This window comes from Poecilia latipinna, unplaced genomic scaffold (genome assembly GCF_001443285.1).
Source record: "Poecilia latipinna isolate Pla-1442-1.1 unplaced genomic scaffold, P_latipinna-1.0 Scaffold1725, whole genome shotgun sequence".
NCBI classification, from domain to species: Eukaryota; Metazoa; Chordata; class Actinopteri; order Cyprinodontiformes; family Poeciliidae; genus Poecilia; species Poecilia latipinna.
In genome coordinates, this window is record NW_015114341.1 from 56634 (window position 1) to 77263 (window position 20630).

At 36.5% G+C, this 20630-nt stretch overlaps 1 protein-coding gene across 2 annotated transcripts in view; it reads right to left on the reverse strand.

Moving 5' to 3' along the window:
- LOC106964832 (voltage-dependent calcium channel subunit alpha-2/delta-1) overlaps positions 1-20630 on the reverse strand; it is a 79817-nt gene that overhangs the window by 13589 nt on the left and 45598 nt on the right. Inside the window, exons 11-29 of one of the 2 annotated variants that reach the window (XM_015060555.1) lie at positions 18708-18866; positions 18107-18211; positions 14317-14395; positions 13952-14001; positions 13762-13851; positions 13593-13667; positions 13423-13503; positions 12584-12658; positions 11347-11406; positions 8715-8771; positions 8477-8548; positions 6813-6874; positions 6579-6655; positions 5759-5770; positions 4151-4159; positions 2003-2063; positions 1817-1908; positions 677-758; positions 49-111 (exon numbers count right to left, since the gene is read on the reverse strand). In XM_015060555.1, the coding sequence (XP_014916041.1) occupies positions 49-111; positions 677-758; positions 1817-1908; positions 2003-2063; positions 4151-4159; positions 5759-5770; positions 6579-6655; positions 6813-6874; positions 8477-8548; positions 8715-8771; positions 11347-11406; positions 12584-12658; positions 13423-13503; positions 13593-13667; positions 13762-13851; positions 13952-14001; positions 14317-14395; positions 18107-18211; positions 18708-18866 (1361 nt within the window). The remainder of the gene's footprint in view (positions 1-48; positions 112-676; positions 759-1816; positions 1909-2002; positions 2064-4150; positions 4160-5758; positions 5771-6578; positions 6656-6812; positions 6875-8476; positions 8549-8714; positions 8772-11346; positions 11407-12583; positions 12659-13422; positions 13504-13592; positions 13668-13761; positions 13852-13951; positions 14002-14316; positions 14396-18106; positions 18212-18707; positions 18867-20630) is intronic. The other variant, XM_015060556.1, reaches the window with a different exon arrangement.

Genomic DNA, 20630 nt, shown 5'->3' on the forward strand with positions numbered 1-20630 from the left:
GACTACACCCTGAACAGAAATAAAAAAAAAGGAATGATGGAAAAATACCTTCTCGGATAAACTCTAGTGATTCCTCCATCTGTTGCAACAAACCTTGCTACTGTTCCATCTCTGAGAAGAGAAAATAGCACCAAATTACATCTGAAAGTTAATGACACAGTCAATTGCAAAACAAGTGGTGTGCTACCTCTTGAAGCTAAAGATATTCATTTACATTTAAGCCTGGTCACTGGTCTTTGTTTTGTATGTTCTAATGATAAACACGTGAAAACCTGAGATGATTTCAAACATATGGAAACACAATAAAAGCCAACACACTGATGTAATTACTTTGTTTTCCTCTCAAAAAAGCATGCCATGGCTCTGTTCAGTGTGCTTGGTGTAATATGCTTTTTTTATATGCTTTCATCATGTTTCACTAGAAAGATTAGACCAAATCACCCGTAATAGAGGGAAAAAAAAAGCTAAAAACTTTGGCTTTGTTTGCCAACAAATGGAGCATGAAACAAGCATCAGCTCTCAAAGTTCAGAGAAAGAATGTGAAAATGTAGCATAGAATGAAATATAAGCAGATATTATTTTCATTTGACCAAGGCTGTTCATGGTTGAGAAATGCAAAGGAGATTCCATATTTAAATGACTTAAATCATTTAAAACTGTAATGCTTGGCACTCACACTGACTGCTCTTTCCAAACTTTAACCAGCTCAGCTGTCAGGCCTGCGTCCAGGATGAGTCGTTTCACGAGGGACTCGTTGCCTGTGGATAAAAGACAAGATAAATTTCACATATTAATAATGTTACAACACCACATTACATGGGAGATGATTTATTTTAAAAGAAATAAAGGCAGCGTTGATAGATATAGGCAGGGAGAATGGCTATCCCATGTATGAGGGATACTGGTCATATGCCACTGGTACACTAAACCCACAACCCACATCTGTTTATAACTGTATGAATACCAGTGATCCACAATGTAAACGTAATAGCCAGTAAAAAGTAGCAGCCAACTCTTCTTTTACTCTTTTTTTTTTTTTAAATATACTGTGGAAAAAAAAAAAAAAGACTTCATAGCATTTTTCAGTAAATCATCCAGCAGGGTGACCTGACTGGCCATTATATGTTAGAGATCAGACAGTACTTTGTGAAGCACTGGCTGTTTGACGGCAGATGATGACAAGGGATTGAGTTTCAGCCTCCATGTCAAGGGAAATTCTTTCTGAAATGATCATCTGCGCCAGTGCTTTTAAAATACCTACACGCTTCCACCACCGTTTCCTCAAGTGCTGCTTTAAATGCTGCCACTATCTTTTAATGAAGATTCAAAATAGCAAACGTAGGAACAACATCAATCCCAAAGTATTTGATTTGACCTCGAGTGAAAATGGATCAATGTTACTGTAACCCATTAGCTGGATAATGCTGAATTATATTCATGCTGAGATACATTAGAGGGCAACAAATCAAGAACCGTGAGTCACACAACATGACCGCATTGTGCGTCTAGGAAATCTAGTTGATGACCGTGAAGTCATCCCGTTTATACCATAACCGCTTTGAGATCATAATATCTAAAATGGATATGATATCTCCACCACAGTAAACACTAAAGCGTACCATGCATGTGCTATTTATATACTTAGACAAACATTTGCTCAGGACCATTTATGACAACAAACTGCAATTTTTTTGGGAGGGAGAAACTTCAGGGGAATGTCTCTAAAATTAAAACTGAAAACGAATAATGCATGAAACGAACAAAACTGCTACAAATGTGCCAAATGAAGTTGCAGTGAAAGAGACGCATGACTCACATGCATCTGCAGTACTTCTGTCAATGTACTGGTTGAAGTCGAGAAGAAACTGGGTATTGTTGAGAGACAGCTTCACCTCTTTGCAGTATTCCCTGAAGAAACATTGTTCAGTTTAAATAACATTCCCCTGTCTTATGCTGTCGTTCCTTTTAAATGACTGGTAATAATAATAAAAAGCCTACTCACCTTGGAGCAATGTAAGTATAGCCAAACTCGTCAAACCTATCCAGCTGAATAGTCTCCATGGCTTTGAAAACAAAGAGTCCCTGTTTTAGGCTCATAGGCAGTAACACTATTTATACATGTATGTATGTATATTTGTGTGTACCGATCAACCATAACATTATGGTCACGAAAAGATAAAATGAGCAAAGCTCATCTTACTACAACGCATTCTTCACTTTGAAGGAGTACTGTTACCACATTGGGGTTTTGATGGCTAATAAGCTCTCCCATGTCTTATCAGCACTCCCTCAAAGTAGCTGTCTATCTCACATTTGTAGTCAATAGTAATCAGCAAGTGCACCATTTTTACCTCCATCTCATTATTCACAAATTGAAAAGATCAAATGATATGTTCGTGCAAACATGCTCTTTGACTTGAGTAGGTGAAATCAATTTTTCCCAGTCAAAAAGGTGACACAGAAAAATATAAAAATGCTTCCTCACAGCAAACTCCAAGGTCACGGCAGATGAAGCACATCAATTCAAAATCGTAAGAATCAGAGACTGAGCCAATAACTAACAAGTAACAAGTTTGGGATATCATTTCTAAAGCACTACATTCCAAAAGTAAGTGAAATGATTTGTCGCTTTAATTGATTCTCTGTAAGAGAAAAATAATTGTAACATGTTTCAACAACAAATCATGGACTGTTTTTTACCAAAGCAATTTTTCATGAACTTTTATTTACCCTGCCTATCCTTGGTTTGGAAGACGTCCATTCCACAATTAAAAGGAATGTTGTTTAGCAGTAAAATGCCAACTAATCATTATAAGAGAAACAACTTTAAAACTTACAGATGGCTCAAGTTCTGTTTTCAAGCAATGAACTTGTGACTATTTTGCAGTATTCAAACTATAAAACCAGCATTAACCAGTTGAAAGATAGGGAGAAATTAAACGAGTTGAAATATATATATTTTTAGTTATGTTAATTTATCGATGTAAAAAAAAATACTTGTTGGAATATTAAAGTAAAGCTTACACATTTAATATATAATAGCAAAAACAAGATTTTAGAGACTTGCTGCAAATATTTATTGGTATAATAAAGAGACCATATGACGCATTTTCAAGTCCAGATCTTTGAACATGGAGTACATAAACCTTTTATGACATTTCTACCACATTTTGAAAAGCTATAAGCACAGCTAATTGACTACAACTACCTTCCTGGAGATGGTTAGTTGTTGATGTCAACTGTGTGCTGCTCTATGCCTTGGTTCTACCTATATAAATTTACATAGATATCAGCAACTTTTCTCCTCAATGCATCTTCTCAAATGTGGTGAAACTATGACAATACAGACAGACACTTTAGTTTGGTAGCAGCAGTTTGAGTTGCACATCTTTTTTTGTGAAGGCTTTGTGAATTAGACAAATAATCAAACTTTGTTAGTATTCCTTCAAATAATCAAAATCAGCTCTTTCAAACTCATTAGATGTGAATCAGTTGTGATCTAACATCAGTAATGGGTACAAAATCTGATTTCATTGAGGATACAGATTCAGCTGCTGAAATCCCACAAAAATGTTGGTGTTCACAATGTGATGACTGATCCGCATACGTTTTTAAAAACAGATTTTTTTTTTTTCTACAAAAGATTACTGTTGTTACATCGAGACAGAAATTAACATATCGCAAAAGCCTCAAAGTTATAAAACATCCTGGACAGATATGAGAAGATAAATTAAAGTAGTGGTTGATAATAAATAATTATGTGTTTTCCTTCTACCTCTACTAGCTCGTTGCTAAGCTAAACCTAAAGGAAATGACATGTTAGGAAATGCAAATGAGAGCTAGGGTTAGAGGGAATGACACACTAGGGAACGTCCCCTTGAGGGCGTAGCTTAGACAGAGGCTAACAAAGCAGATCACAAACTGTTCTTGGTTGCCATTTTGTCTTGCTAACTCCTAAAGGTGGCATGAGAAATGGACCAGCTGTATTTTGGTATTACTAAATGGAATTCATGAATTCAACTCACTGACTCTTCTTTAACCTCATACATCAAGAACTCAGCATGGAGAACGGATAATTCTCCACAGCAGAGAGACCCAGAGAAAGAGTGAAAGAAAAGTATGAGTGAGTAACGGCCTGAGAAATACTTACCTCCTTCCCCTGTTGTGACCCAAGGGATGAAGAATAAGGCAGCGGCAAAAGAAAAAAAGACAAAGGGTGGTCAAAATGCATTTATCATCTGGTAAATTATGTCATACATGTATAAAGATGATGAATCGTGTGGATATTTCCCACAGGTAATGAACAATCTACTTTGCAACGAGAGAACATTGTTACTGAAAGGTAAAAATAAAAAAAAAAATTAAAAAAATGACTGTGTGATGTAGGTTATAATAAAGCTAAATCCGAAGCTTATCAAAGATCTTATTCATATAAAACATAACAAATGNAAGGTAGAATTCTTCACTAAAACTTTCCTTTCCCCATCTCTGTATTTCATTTAAAATACCATCTTGTTATTCTTATCTCATAAATGACATGACAGACATCAATAGTCATCAATCTCTGGTCTCTTAAACTGAAGACTTTTGGACAATCCCGTTAAGATATATTGACTCATGTGGTGCAGTCTGTGAAAGCAATTACTGAGCACTCACTTTCCTTGGGGTCTTGGAAATCTGGTGTAGGATAAAACAACCTCATTCATATAAAACATAACAAGCAGATTCATTGTCACTCTGTCTCTATAGGCTAGTCTGAACATCTATGTTTAATGGATTTTGTCATTCTTTTTTCTTGGTCTTTTTCCTCATCCGACATCGTCTGCTCTCCCCGTGTATAAGGTAATTTACTCTACAAATACAAATGTTCCTTTCATAGTCATGAAAAAAATATGTTCAATCATTACACCCTTTCAAGAGACTCTTACCACTGCATCTATTAGGTGAGTGGTTGCAGAAACCACCTACTCCATGAAACTGATAAGATAGACGAAGCTTTAGGTGGTCTGGCTCCAAAGTGAAACCCTATACGGCTGAACAGAGAACTTTAGAGTCCCAAATCGCCATCAGAGTAGTCTGCAGCTGTAAGGCATGGTGTGTTGCTTTCTTTAACAGGCTTGTAAATGTGCTGACAGCGTTTATGGCACAGTGACAGACTCTGTAGAGGAATAGTGAAATGGAGGCTGAAACTAACCGTCTCTCAGAGATCTCATTTGATGGAATTACTGCACCATTAGTTGTTTATACTTTGTGGCGTCATGTCAAAGTTATGAAAGTTTCATTTAAACCAGAACATGGCATGTTCAAGTTTAGATTTTTTTTCTTATATTCTTCATCAAAGTAACAGTCTTCCTATTTTTTTTTTCAAACTACAATTAACATTTCTGCAGAATTACCCCTCCAGTTGCTAAGCACTTAAAATCTCCTGTTACTAAAAGCAGGAAAAAGGAAAAGTATTGGAGACAGACAGGTCTAGTTGCGATGTTAACTGAAAAACAAATGCATATCAAGGTAATTTTTCAAAAAGTGACTTTAAACAGGATTCAGACTCTGCTCTCTTTCACCAACAATTGGAATTACAGCTATGAAAACAATTTAAAGGTTACGTATTTTAACAAATTATTTCAACTTAAACTACTTGAGAATTGAGTCAGTAACATGGAACCATACAAACATAAATAATAAAAAAAAGAAAAAGGCTCCTGCGGTGATCACTGCATTGGAGGGAGATAGAAGAACAAAAATAGGGAGTACTTGCCCCAAGGTGAAGCTTTCAAATTCCAGCAGATAAGAAGCATAAAGAGGGAAAGTAAAAAAAAAAATACAATTCAATAAAATGTACAAGCGTTAGACACATCTATATGATGCAGTATGTACATTTACATGACATCGTTATGCAGCTGTCCAATATTTTATGTATATTGTCATCCTTTAGAGAAGACAGCTTGGCTGCATCAGTTTGAGAAAGCCTTGGAAGTTTAGGCACAGCAAAGATAAATAAATAAAAGGATGAAGAAAAGGAATACCAAATGAAGGGAGAAGGAAGACTAAGGCAAAACAAGCTGAGATGGTGGATTGAAGTAGATTATTTCTGGATGAAAAATAAGACAGAAAATTTCTAATTAAAGACAAAAACAAAACTGCTATTGGCTATAGAAACACTTCTATAACTGTGACATGTGGAGAAAGAAAAACCATTTAGTAGCAGAGACAATGACAAGATGTGGAAACGTTCACTATACTCTAAGCCAGATGAGAGCCAGATGAAGGGAGCAAGGAGGTAGAGAAGTGTCCAAAGCAGAAAAGATCAAAAGGTTTAACGCTCCAGTCAGGTACTTGAGGGGAAAGAAATGTTGAGGAGTTTGCGTGGGAGTAAAGATCCACTGACCAGTGGGTTGAACAACAAAAGAACAACACAGTGGGGCTTCAGGCATTTGAGCTGAAAATACAAAAGCTTGGTTGTGTTTGCAGCAAACACTACTACAGATACTCAAGAGTAAAACAAAAACGCAAGATAATCTTTGAGAAACCAGCCGGGCTGAATGTCATGAATCTGTTTATGTGAATCTTGTACTCACAGATGGCTTGTTTTATATCGTCCCCAAGTTTAGCTTGAATGAAGTTTTCACTGTATTTAGGTAAAACAAGGGCCAGGCTGCAGAACAGATCAAAGAGGGATTAAATTAGTTGCTTTATATATATATATATATATAACTAAGTGTAAACTAACTCATTGGTGGGATGATACAAACAGGAGATGAGTCCCTGCTTTGTTAAACAGGATTCTTCATCAGCTTCATCATTTGTCTCACCTGTAGTCTGTTCCATTGACTGGAGCCCATGTGTAGGTTCTTACCCCTCTGTCTATATATCTCTGCCAAAAGAATACACACACCAGTTCACTATAAGTAATTTATCATTTCAAACAATCAAAAAAATGAATCAATGAACCATGGGACAAGATCTTTCATCCAAAACATGGATGATAATTCCTTAAAAATGTTGATAAGTGTTTTATTCATTAGAAAGTTACAACAACAAAAACGTCCTCAAGTTCAACGAAGGCTAAATGTGAAATCAGCCTTTGGCTAGAAAATCTATGTACAAAACAAATGTTGCTTTGTTTCCAACATAACATTGTTTCATGTATAGCCCTTGATTAAATAAACTTGATTTGAATTGATAAATGCTGTATTATATAATACTCTAAATTCCTACTAGAAGTGTTGCACTATTACTAAAGAAGACCCTCCACAGAAGAGAATTTGAAGCAGAAAATTTAGTTTTTGGAGGTTTGTCAGCTCTTCACTTGTCTCGCTCGTAGGATCGTCCCGACTGGATAAGATGCCATTTTTGAACGAATTCTGGACAGGTGGCAGCTTATTATCTGATTGAAAAAGTTTATTAAAGATAGCTAATCACCAAACAAACTTCAGCGATGCGCTGCTGTTTGCCTGGTAATTAGCAGAGCAGCCTGTGTTACACATTTTCTAAAGTAACAGCAGTGAGCCCATTTTAGCTGCTATCAAACAGTGAGTCATTTGGCCGACACCCTACTTTGTTTTTAGTTTTGATTGTAGTTAGTTCACAACTCGGCACATTTCTGGTAAATTTATGTGTTGTTGATTGATTGATATCAACTGTTGATGTTATGGTCCCGAGCCTCTTCTTAATCACCTTGTTTCAAAAACAGATTACAGGTGTTTCCACAGAGAAAGAAAAAATAGATAATCAGCAAATTGTGCAAATGTAGTTGAAGGACATTTTCATAATATATTTTTTAGCAGTGTTCTTTGGAAGATTTCTAAGTCAGCTCTCTTGGCTGTTAAGTAACCCTACACATGGAATCAATCAGGATATTTTACAGCTGGTATGGTACAGTACTCAGAGGTGCTAACCTTTTTTCCAGACGAATGAATAACTGGATGTCTCAAAAGAAATCAGAAGACAGAAATAAAAAGGAACATATCGCTGAACTAATTTTTTTTCTGACCATGCTTTGAGATTTCAGCAGAATTTTAATCTGCCCTTGATGACCTTCTTTGTGACTTGTTTTCACTTGGCAATCAATGATTAAGGCAGTATTTGGATTTTGTGTGCATGAATGGAGTGCTCGACAGTGTGCAACACATTGCTAGAAATCACCCATTTCTGATAAGACAATCAAAGTTGTGAAGGATGCATTGGAGAAGCAGAGAACTATTTATTGAAATTCCACAGATTGTGGGGAAACATCTTATTGCAGATTTGTTAGGAGCACTGTGATGAAATAAACTGTTCAATAGCATTGCGGCTGCCTTACAATAAAATGAGGATTCCCACATGAGGAGCAATAAGCCATCTTTAAACTGCTGTTTGTAGTCGTACAGAAAATACAACTGCAATGTGAGCTGTGCATTTACAGATCATATAAAAAACAACAACAAATATTTCATTGAGACCGTTAAAACTAAGCATTTCTACCATTACCTCTTACCTCATCTTGAGTTTTAACCAAAGTATCAATAGTACTTTCTCCTATTTCGCCATCGATCATCATTCTTCTTATCTGTGAAATAGAAATCTGAAGTGATCAAGTTAAACGTGAAAAAGAGACATTATAGCTGGTATATTTGAAAATATATTTGAAGACAGTTTTTTTTTTTATATTATGCAGGTATTTATCTTTCTAGATCTTCCCAAGCAGTTGTGATTTATTAGTCTGGACACACTACCTCCACTTTTATGTCATTTTCCAGCTCAGCATCAAGAAAGTCCAAGGTCACAGGCTCCTGAAATTTAGGATTCTGTAGAAGAGATAATAGTTTGAAATGAAACATGATGAAGTTTCAGGCAGCCACTTACAAACAATCTAATAACAGAAGATTAACGGAAAACAAAGAAATCTTTAACTCCAAGTTTTTCTAAAGTAACATTGCAAACCTTGGCCGTCAGCCTCTTACCACAGCAAAGATTAAATCACAATAAAATTAAAAAGCTCAGAAAAAAAATATTTCAAAAGCTCCAGCTATATTCCACTATTTTTCAAAACTTAGTAACTGGCTATTTACTGGCTTTTTCCCTAAAATGAACACGGTGACAAGCATACTCTTAAGAAAAACTGTGACCTAAAGTAGCTGAATATCACAGATTTCAAACGTTTCAGGTAACAAGGAATCCTTGTTTTTTATTCAAGTATTTATAACACAGATTATAGTTGTCTGTACCAGATTCTTCTGCAGAGCGAATGTCAATTATTTCCCCCAACATCAAACCAAATCCAGAACCCAAGAACCATAGGACATGCACCATATGGCAGTATTTTGTCATTATTTCGAACACAGACATGAATTAGACTTGATACAAAGTGACACTGAACTCTATTAATGTTCCCTCTTAAAAACCCTATATGTCTGAGTGACTTTATAGTGATATAAAATGGTAGCAGTAATCTAGTTCTTCTCTATAAAAAAGCAGTATGTGAAACCTGATACCAGCCTATATTCCACAGCATTTTCACTTCAAAAATGGCAAAATATGCTAAGATTGTTGCATTAAACCGTTTTTTTTTTGTTTGTTTTTATGGTTTCAATGGTAAGAAATAGATTCTTACATTACATGGATTATTATAAAGATCATTGACAGACAAAAAGGACAAAGAAAAAACATTTATCAAGTGTTTATCTACAAAAAAATAAAGTAAGTTTCTTACATGTGATGATAAGCAAAATAATGCACCAAAAGACGATGATGAAGATGAAGAATTTCAACATGGAAAGCAAGAAAAGATAGATTAAACAAATCAAGAGATTCAACAACTGCAAAATAATATACATCATAAATAAATCTAGCAGGGAAAGAAAATTAAAATAAAATACAAATATAAACAGGTAAAATGACCAAAAATTGGGAAAAATGGCTTAGATAATAATTGAGAAGCAAAAGGAAAAGAGAGAGAACATGAAAGAAACCGCTGTATGCCAGCGAGAAACGTGGTGATGTGAGCCGGAGAGTGAGATGAAAGTAAAAACACAGCAGCAACACAGGAGGTTCGGATGACATTTTCATATTACGATGTTAAACAGGCCTCAAGGTCACAATCAGTATTCCTCAATCTGCTGTTTGACTTATTCAGTGAGACAATGTATCTGCCTTAGGGCTAATGGGAAATAAGCTCGCCTGAGATCACTCTGATGGAGCCTTATTACAAAGTAAGGTCACATTGGTCGGTGGAGTAATATGATCAGAAACCTGAACCCATTTTCCAATACTGACAAATAATCACACTTCTGAAACAATGCCATGACTAGTTGAACTTCTAAATCTGTGTTGGCCACAAGAAATGTAATAAATGAGAAGTAAGAGGGAAACCTCTATAGAGCTACAAAAAATACAATGAATTGTCTCTGCATTGACAATATCGCTTCATTTCTTAACACAAAACTATTGTTTGTCAGCACTGTGTTTCTGTCTTATGATTATCTACAGCTGAGCCAAGCATTGACAGATTTGCTGGACATGTCCACAATTTCTGAGGTGCAAGTGTCCCAACTCAATGGCAAAGTAGGTGGATCCAAATGCACAAGGCAACAGCAGTTTGCGGGTGAAGAACGTTCAACGACCCAAAAATAAAGATATATATATATATTTTTTTTTTTACAAAGACCACAGGGAACACAGGGAGCAGAACAAAAACAATACATTCATTGGGGGGGAAAAACAGCAAGGAGACACGAGGAAAACATAGACTCAAATGGGGAAGTAGCCTGATTAGGAGGAACCAGAAAGGAGAAACTGAGAATGAGTGTATTTATAGTGGGAAGGTTGATTACTGAATAAGAAACAGAAGGGTGATTAGAAATAGGCTGCAGGTGTGAGGGGAGAGAGAGAAAGTGGCACAGGGGGCAAGGGAGAGTACACAGGGGACTTGGAAATTAATCTAACACTAAAGAATAACTATACTTAAGAAGAAGAATAAGTAGGATAATAATTAGAAACACATAATGAACTAGAATCATTATGAAAGGACTGAATTAAAGTAAATCAGAAACGGGACTGATCTAATAAAAAAGAAACTAAAGAATAAACAATTATCAAATTAGAATGGCATAAACAAAACACCAAAACGACCCAATTTCCTTACAAAGAATTCCTTTCACCGTAACCAAAAAAATCACATCAAACTGAATTATCTATTTAAATTGGGATTGTTCAGATAGGATTACAAAGCACATCACATGTAAATTAAATCACCATGTTCAACATGGTGGTTCACTAAAGCAACTGCTGCTCAATCTATGGGACTGCAAAACAATCTTTCTAAATTGCACTATTTCAGCAGACTATAGTGCAACTACTTTCTCTCACCTCATGAAATGTTACAGCATACTTATTATTGAGTCTGAGCTTCCTGTTACGAATCCTCTTCTAGGAAAAAAAATTGTAAAAAGATGTACACTGATGAACTTTTATGTTTAAGTATATGAGGAGCAGGGCTATAACTGGCAATGACCTAGGTATACATACTTGTACTCATTGTGAAAGTTCCCTTATAACTTCACGTTCTTATTTTTCCTTGTTTGCATGTCATAGGCCAGACTTGAGCAAAGATTGTAAAAGTCTAAAATGACTTTTATATGTTTATATATTTATTTATTTTATTTTCTGTTACCTCAAGTTGCACGTATATACTAATGCAAACTGACAGCCTAAAAATTACCACACCCATAGATGCATTAAGCTAAGAAATAAAATAATTAGAACCATAGCTGCTTGGCTTGAAGTGTGTGTGGTCTGCAGTGTCAGATCCGTGAAGCAGAGCCGGCCAGCTTAAAGCTCTGGGCAACACATGGCCCTTATACAACCTGTCAGTGCGAGCATGCCTGAGGCTGAAGGTAGTGAGCTGCAAAGGGATTTGTTGAAAAGAAAGCTGGAAAGTCTGGTGGGGTCAAGGCTAATTTTTACGGGGTCGTATCTTAATGTGTGCCAGTGGCTGAAAGTCCAGTTGCATTTATCTGACAAATTGTGAGAAAACTCAGGGCATTAGGGAGGCCTCAACGTTTTAACGTTGAGTAGAATTTCATTAGCTTACAGCATATTGTATGTTTACTTACTAACTAGTTAAATACTAAGCATTTAAATATATATATATATACAACTATGTGAACAACTAGAATATTTTAACGGAATATGAAAAAAAGCAGCAAAACAAATTTCAAATTTAATTAGAGATCCAGAAAAAATTACCTTGAAAGATGTACCACTTAGTTTAGTTTTCTCCCTTATTTCTAAACATGTATGATAGTTCACTGCCAGGTCTCCATATCTATGAAATCCAATATGGCAAAAGTGACCTCCCAGTCATCATCTAAGGCCTGATCACATCCAGTTATATTCTAGCTGGGGAATAAATTCTGTTCATGAAGATTGATCTGTTGCCAAGAGATGAATAAACATGAAAAAAATAAAAATAAAATAAAAAATAAAAAACCTTCGCCATCTGCTGGGCTACATAACATCTTCTAACAATATGTTACAGTGAAGCTGTGTGGAAGAGCCAGAATATTTTAGGATTCAGTAGGATATGGGAATGTAGATGTGATACCTTTGGCTGGAGATTGGGATGCAGCAGGACATATCCGTTGGGATCAATAGCAAAGTAGTATCCATTAGGACCAATCTGTTGTAAAAATGAACAAAGGAGAGGAACATAACGTTATCTTTTTTTTTTTGTCTCAAAGACATAAGACATACGTTGTTTTTTTTTTTTTGTCATTCTGTTTGTAGAACGTAACAAAATTGGAGTGGCATTCTCATTGATAACTAGATGAATAAATACAGTTTTAATCAGTCCTTAAAACCCACATTTATACTGTTATTCATGAAAAAAGAGGGGTAGCATCATGGTGCAATGATGTGTAGCATTGTCATTTCAGAAAAAAAAAATACATATATATATATATATGTATATATTTTTTTTTCTTTTTTTTTTCCCAGGCTACAATTGACGTCTTTGTTTTGTGAATCACAAATGTCCAGGGGCAGGACTCAGTGTTTTGTTATAGTTTTCCTGTATTGACTCAGTGATGGTCTGACATCCTACTCAGAGTATACTCTGCCTCTCAACTCATGTTTGCTGGGATAGGCTTCAAAGTACTGACTCTAAACATGATGGATGCATGGGATAATGGCAGTTAATGGATTATTAAAAACTTGTAGGAAGGATTTACTGGTCCCAAAGCACCAGTGTAAGTTGGAACAAAGAACATATATTAGCAACTGCATACCCTGTTTTGTTAATGGTTTTGTATAGACAGTCAGCAAAATTTTGTTTTATCACATATTGCCTCCAGAGGGAAAGAAAGCTCATTTTGGACATTCTAGCTGGCCAGAAGATTTTTATGAAGTAAATGCTTTTTTCTCATGTGGATGAATTACACTTACTGTGAAGCGTGGTGTGAGTTTCTTGATGTCGTCAAGAGATACATCAATTGCCATTACGCCCAAAATCAACTGATTTTGATGCTTCGGTGGAAAAAGACAGGATTGGAAAATCGAGGAGTTGTATTTATCAGATTAACTTCAAACACCATGAATTCATGTATTTACATTACCTCTTCATTCCTGTCATCAACAGTCTTTGTTCTGTTGAAAACAGGCAGTGTTCCAGTAATGACCAGACCTAATTCCTGGTGCAGAATCAGGAGAGAGCACTGTTATATATTTTCATAGTAAAATATGTTTTGCTAATTGTCACAGAACAGAAAAAAAGGAATGTCCTACCAGAGCATCAAGATAGACATTAGTCCACTGGACTTGTTTGGCCTGTTTGTCTGCTAGAACCATGGGCCTTCCCAAGACATCCAGATATTCCTGAATTTAACATACAACAAAAAATGTTTTCCCTCATTCTTTCATAGATGGCATTCATTCCTCAAACTCTCAAAGAGACTATAAAATGTTCTGACATCACCTGTGTGTTTATTCTGATGGCTCCAATGGAAGGAATCTCGTAAAAGTAACCTGGGTAAACGATCACACTTTCAAATTTAATGAAAAAATACAAAGGAGGAATGGCAAAATATTGTCTAAATGTGTTTGTTGTTTTGTTTTTTTTGCCAATGTATGATACAGTTCTTTTCTTATTCCCCTATAAAACTTGAACTTACAAATGAGTTTCCTTATTTCTAATTTGATCCTGATAATCTTGCATTTCATTATGTTGTTTTAATGAAGTATTAATAACTTATGACACAAAGGTTTCTTCCTTTCAACCAATGTAAACGTTTACTATGCTCTTTCTGTAGAGGAGAAATAATTGAAACCAATGTGTGTTACCTTTGTTGGAGCAAGCCATCCACTGGATGGGCCCTTTATCATAGTTGTGTTGTCCAACTGAAAAGGTGAAGATTCTGACCTAGAAAATAATATTAAAAAGAATAATGACACCTCAATAGATCTGACAGACACAGTTTTACTAAATACACTGCATACTCAACGACAATTTACACCTTTCTTCAAACGGTGAGTAAGCCAGTCACACTGCAACAACTCAGTGCATTTAGGGATAAGTGAAGACCACTTACATAAGTTCAAATGGAGCATCAGAATTGGGAATGAAAGGGGGATTTAAGAGACTGGTTCAAGTTGGCGGAAAAGTAATAGAAGCTCAATATTCATTTGTTGCAACAAAGGCATGAAGAACACCATCTCTGAACAAACACCATATTGAGCCTCAAAGAAGATGGGAAACTACTGCAGATACTCCTGCCAGTCAATGAGATGAAACTGAAGCAAAAATTCCTACACGGTCACCAAAAATTGATAAAAACAAATTGGAAAGATGCTACCTGGTCAAATGATTCTCCGTTTAATTTGGACATAGCGATGTTAGATTTAGAATTTGGAGTAAACAACGTCAAAGTAAACAACATAGATCCATCCTTACCTGTATCAGCAGTTCAGACTGTTGCTGGGGCTATAATATTTTGGAGCATACTTTCTTGGCTTGAAGCAGTCAGACATTATTTAAATGTCACATCATGCCTGAGCATTATTGTTGAGCATGCCCATCCTTTATGACCACATGGCACGCATCTGCTTATTAAACTGTAAGATGTTTATTTATGAGGGATATATGTCTGTGTTTGTATACACTGCTGCTGCTCTCCGCACCTTTTTAATTGTCCCTTTGGGATGAATAAAATGTTATTGAATTGAACTGAATCTTGTGATAGCTACTTCTAGCAGGATAATGTCACAAAGTTCAGACTGCCATAACTATTTATATATTTCTATGCTTTTATTTTACACAAACTGTTTTATTTTGCCTTTCTGTATGGGTAGCATCACATCATATTCTGTAGCCCTCTTTTATACTTTTCAATATTTACTTGTTTTGCAGGCAGGTCTCAGTGGAAGAATACTTTTATTTATGTTAATTATTTGTGTCCAAGTGAAATGACATTGAGCCAGTAAGCTCAAATGATCAGTTGGTTAAAGTAATGAGAATTCACGCTTCCTTCATCGCTTCCCAAAGTGAACGAGACATTAAGTGTTTTGTTTCTGAAAACAAAAGACAATTCCTTATCAGAGTCTAAAAAAGCTATTTATCCTCTTGCAAAATAATTATGTTTCAGCTTTTTTATTACGCTGTCTATAACATCTGTTTAGACATATTCATTTTATTTAAAAAAAATAATATCAGGTATGGATGGCAAACAGTTTTTCAAGTAACAATTTCATTTAAGCTATCTAAACTAACCTGTCACTATGTGAAAAAAAAATGTAAAGCATAAATTAGCTGTGACTCACCACATTTGTGGTTCAGTTTTAGGAGTCACTCCCAGGACTAATTTCCTCTAGTAAGAAATTAAAATAGGATCCATATAAAATGGAGTAGGCTGAAAGACCTCTAAAGAAACACATCATACCTTGATTTAAAGAAATTCAAAACCAGATGGGCAGCAAAGTCACTGATATTTATCAGTCTGGAAAGGGACACAAAGCCATTTCTAAGGCACAATGGACCACAATGAAAGCCCTTATCCACAAATGGGAAAAACATGGAAAAGTGGCAAACCTCCCCACGAGTGGCTGACCTACCAAAATTTCTCCAAGAGCAGCACAAAATGAGTCATAAAAGGATCTAGAACAACATTTAATAGAACCACCACCAGTTAACTTTTCCCAGTTGAAGTCTGTATACATGATAAAACAACGAGAAAGAAAAGGTATTTATAGGATTGTGGGAGCATTCCAAGGCGAAAGCCGCAGTTAAAAGGAACACGACGATCCATCTCACGAAATACCTTTGGGAAATGATTTAGTGACTGATGGAAGAAAAGATGCACACTTTCTGGGAAGTGTGCATCTGGTTTAAAACTAACACAATTTCAGTTAAATAAAATCATACCCACAGTCAAACATGGTGGGATACCATGATGGACTGAGGCTGCTTTACCACTGAAAGATCTGGATGTGACCAAAAAGATTTTCATGACATGATCAAGTTTGTAAATATTTCCGTGAATGCCCAAATGTTTGCAAATTGAATCAAATGAAAGTGCGCAATTTATTATTATGTGAAAATGCTGTCATTGTTCTCTTTGAGCTTCTGAAGTCTCACTTTGTCATTCTTGGTGCCTGGGCCGTTGTGCTGTGACTTAAACTTTTGGAGTATATTTCACGTTGTTTTAAAACAGACGTGTCCAAAGTCCGGCCCGGGGACCAAATGCGGCCCGTGGTCAAATTTCATCCGGCCCGCAGCCTCTATCATAAAATCAATAACGTCTGGCCCACACTAATACATTGGGCAGCAGTACTGTTACCTGCACAGGGCGTAGCTTACACACTAAATGCTGTTCCTCATTTACCCACTAGAGGGCAGCAGCCATTTGCAGCTGGAGCTCATTGAGCTGCAGAGTGACGTAGAGAGCCGCGGACGGTACCAGCGAGAGAAAGCTTTCTCTTGCGAACTTTTACGACCGCTGGATAAGGACAGCTTTCGAGAGATTCGGTTTGGTAAGAAAATGCTAAGCTTGTTTGGGTCGACGTTAGGGTTGCCACCTGTCAGAAATAATCAAAATAAGGGACGCGTCGTCCTAGTCTCATGGGGGTGTGCAGCGTGTCGGTTGGTGTGTGTTACCCAGAAAGCAGTTGGGCGCAAGGTATCGCAACACCGTGAGTGAAACAATGACTGGGGCAGCCTACTATATAAAGTACTCGGGTACCTCTTTGCTCTTTGTTATTAAATATACACATTTGTAGAATATGGAACAAATCGCGTATCGGTTTATTAAGGGACTCTTCATTGAACAGTCAAACACGGGGACGGTTCCGCATTTTCCTGGACGGGTTGCAACCCTACTCAACGTATTTGTGTGAGAAGACATTCTCGGTTGTGAACTTAAATAACGGAATCTTGCGCATCAATACCACTGCCTTTGAACAAGTCATTTACAATAAGTCTCTGAATAAATTTAGTTTTTGTTTTTAAAGATCAAAATAAGTCAGAAATTCAGACAAGTTTTCAGTTTTCACTCCAGAATAATAAACTTTTAAAAATCTAATCAACATTTACTAATGTCATATTTCAAATGAGGCCTGCACTTGTTGATATGACTATTACTTGCTCATTTTTCTGTTATTTTATTTAGAAATTCTGTAAATATTAAACTGCCATGGTGAGATATTTTTTTATGTTTCAAATGTAATTTGCACACAAGAGTACAATTACTTCTGTTTAACCGTTAGAAAAAAGTTAGTGTTAAAAAAGTGAAGTTAAGTGAATATTCAATTGCATATGATATGCATGTTTCAAATGAACCTAAATACATGCTTAAGATCACTGAAATTAAAATAAAAAAAGCAAATGTAAAACACAGAATGGCTTGCTGAAATTTGTTTAAATATATTGCTGTTCTATGTAAAGAACATCCACCAAGGTCGGCCCCCTACATTTTTAACACACCAAATCTGGCCCCCTTTGCAAAACGTTTGGACACCCCTGTTTTAATAAATCAAACTGTTATGTTTTTTTTCCTCCACCTGCCATCTACCTCTCAACCAGCATTTGGGTCATAATGCAAATAAACCTCCCGCCCCCGAAACATGAATCCACAAGTACCTTTTTGTCCGCATTATATTTTTCCAGTATGGACTGAGCTCGTTCCTCTCCTCCATCAGTAAACAGCATGATGATCTTGTTGCAGTTTGCTCTGCTCACATTAGTCTATTCAAAACAAAAACAGACAAGGACTATTAAGTTGAGACACTTTCATTCTCCTTGAAAATAAACATCTTCTCATACTGTCTTAACCTCTGACTTGCATACTTATCAAGTAACACTTTAAATTGGCATTTCAAGCCATCTTCAAAATGTTTTCATTTAAAAAAAATGAACAAAAGCAGTGCTTTCTGTATCAAAGTGTGGTGATATGATTTGTTTTGAACCAATATGATTTATATTGAGATTTAGCAGAAACATCAGGGGACGTCTGTTGTCATTTGGATAGCTCCTGCAGTCCTTCCTTTGAAACACAATTTGCCTGTCCATGCCCAAACACTAAAACTGAAGCACTACTTTCAACCAGCAGATGGCAGTAAAGACAACAATTTAAAGCTGCTGAACAATGAAGACAAAAGAGGCAACGTTCATTCAAAACTTAAATCAGGTCCTGTGTTCCCCATACGGACTAAAGTCAGACAAGAAAACATATTTTACTCACTGAATAAAGCTGTTCAAACGCAAACTCAAAGCCTTTAGTGTAATTTGTAATCCCTTTGGCTGTGATGTTCTGCACAGCATCTTTCAGCAGCTTCTTGTTCCTCACGTTGGCCTGAACCAGATGGTCGAAGCAGGCTGTGTTCTTCACCCTAGTGTTAAACTGGGAAACAGAAGCAAGAAGTTGTGACCTGAAAATTAGTCATACAATTAAAGCGTCTGTGCATGTGTAACAAATATGAACGCACGCACAATCGTAGACACGGAGGCACGGAGAACACTCCCACCTGGCCTTGGCTCTATCAGGCAGTGGTAAACTGACACATTCATCAAGCCCCACTAATTGCTTCACATCCTTGGAGCTCAACGATTCGGTACCCATGGAAACAAGATTCTGCTATATAAAAATGAGGATAAGCCACAGCACTATACTTCTTCCAAAGGTGAGACATTCTCATATTCAATCCCACAGAAAACATATGCAGAAGTACTCCGCTCTACAACTTCCATACATGCAGAAACTCTTTACCAATCACCTGACAAATAGCATCTTGACTCAGCTGTGCTATGGCTTAAATTGATTGTCCGTGTTTGGAGATTACATTTTAAACCATTAGACCTAGCCTCAAGTGGACAAAAACATTAAAAGAGCAATTAAGAAGTATTAATATGAGGCACATGAGACAACAGAGTAACTAGCACTTCTATTGTGTTGCAGAACTGTTCTAAAACAATAATGCCCCTCATTGATCCAAACTAATCAATATTTCCCTGCGAGATGGCCAGTAGGAAAGCTGATAACTCTGATCCACACAGACAGGCAGGCAAAAAGTTCCTGTACTGTATTTCACAGCTCTGAATAGTAAAATAAATACGTATCTTTGGGTTAAATTAATTTTCTCACTAATGGATGAGGTTGACAACACACAAGCAAGGCATAAACATGGGGAGCAATAACTATGCTTACAACTGACAACAAGAAGTGAGCGGAGATTTTCTATCACATATTCTATTTAAAGAAGTGACGAAGGTGAGAGCAGAAGGTGAGAATCAGAGAAAAAGGACACAAAAAGACAGCAGCAGGAGTGTGAACACAGGACTCAAAAGTGGATTCAAAGGGAGGAACTCGAAAATTTTATATAGTAAGCTCATATCACACATTCATCATCTCCTCAGAGAGAAAGATGCTATTTTTCTTTTCCAGGAAAAGCTCATTATACCCAAAGAGGGGGGAAAAAATGATGTGAACATGAATGAAACTTGAAATTTTACAATTCTCTAGGGATCCTATTACAACCACTCTTGTGTGTGTGTGCTATTGTCCAGGCTTTAGAAATGGATTAGTGATGACTCAGAAAAGACGGCTAATCTCCAAACGCTAATCCCGTTGGACTCTCTGCATTTCTGACTTGGAACGATGTGACTTGCTCACTAGACTGGCACTGGTAGCCATGGCTGAACAGGCAAGGATGGAAGTTTTAGAGGTCAAATGAGGTGAGGGGTGTGGAGATGGGTAGATGGAGCGCGGTGTTGAGGGCAAGTGAGAATAAGTCTAAAAATGAGAAAAAGAAAGAGAGTGGAGGAGATAAATGAAAAGACAGAAAAGCATCCATCAACAATCTATGACCTGTCCAGGTGTTAAGGTATGTGTTGAGGATCTTTCATTATCAAATGCCAGTTTAGGCCCTGGGCTACTGTTAATAAGAGTAATGATTAATGGATAATATCATAGACCAATGATTTAGTAACTGGTAACAACACCCTCAGGGACAGACACACATCCCTGTGTGAACATGTGCATAAAACAAGAAAAGTTTTTTCTCTTTTCTTTTTCCTCCCTCTTTTTTTTTAACATGTTTAATTCTAATAATAGTTCCTGACAAGTTATGTTTATGGTATTATTTACAGTTTTAGATTGCTTTGCCCG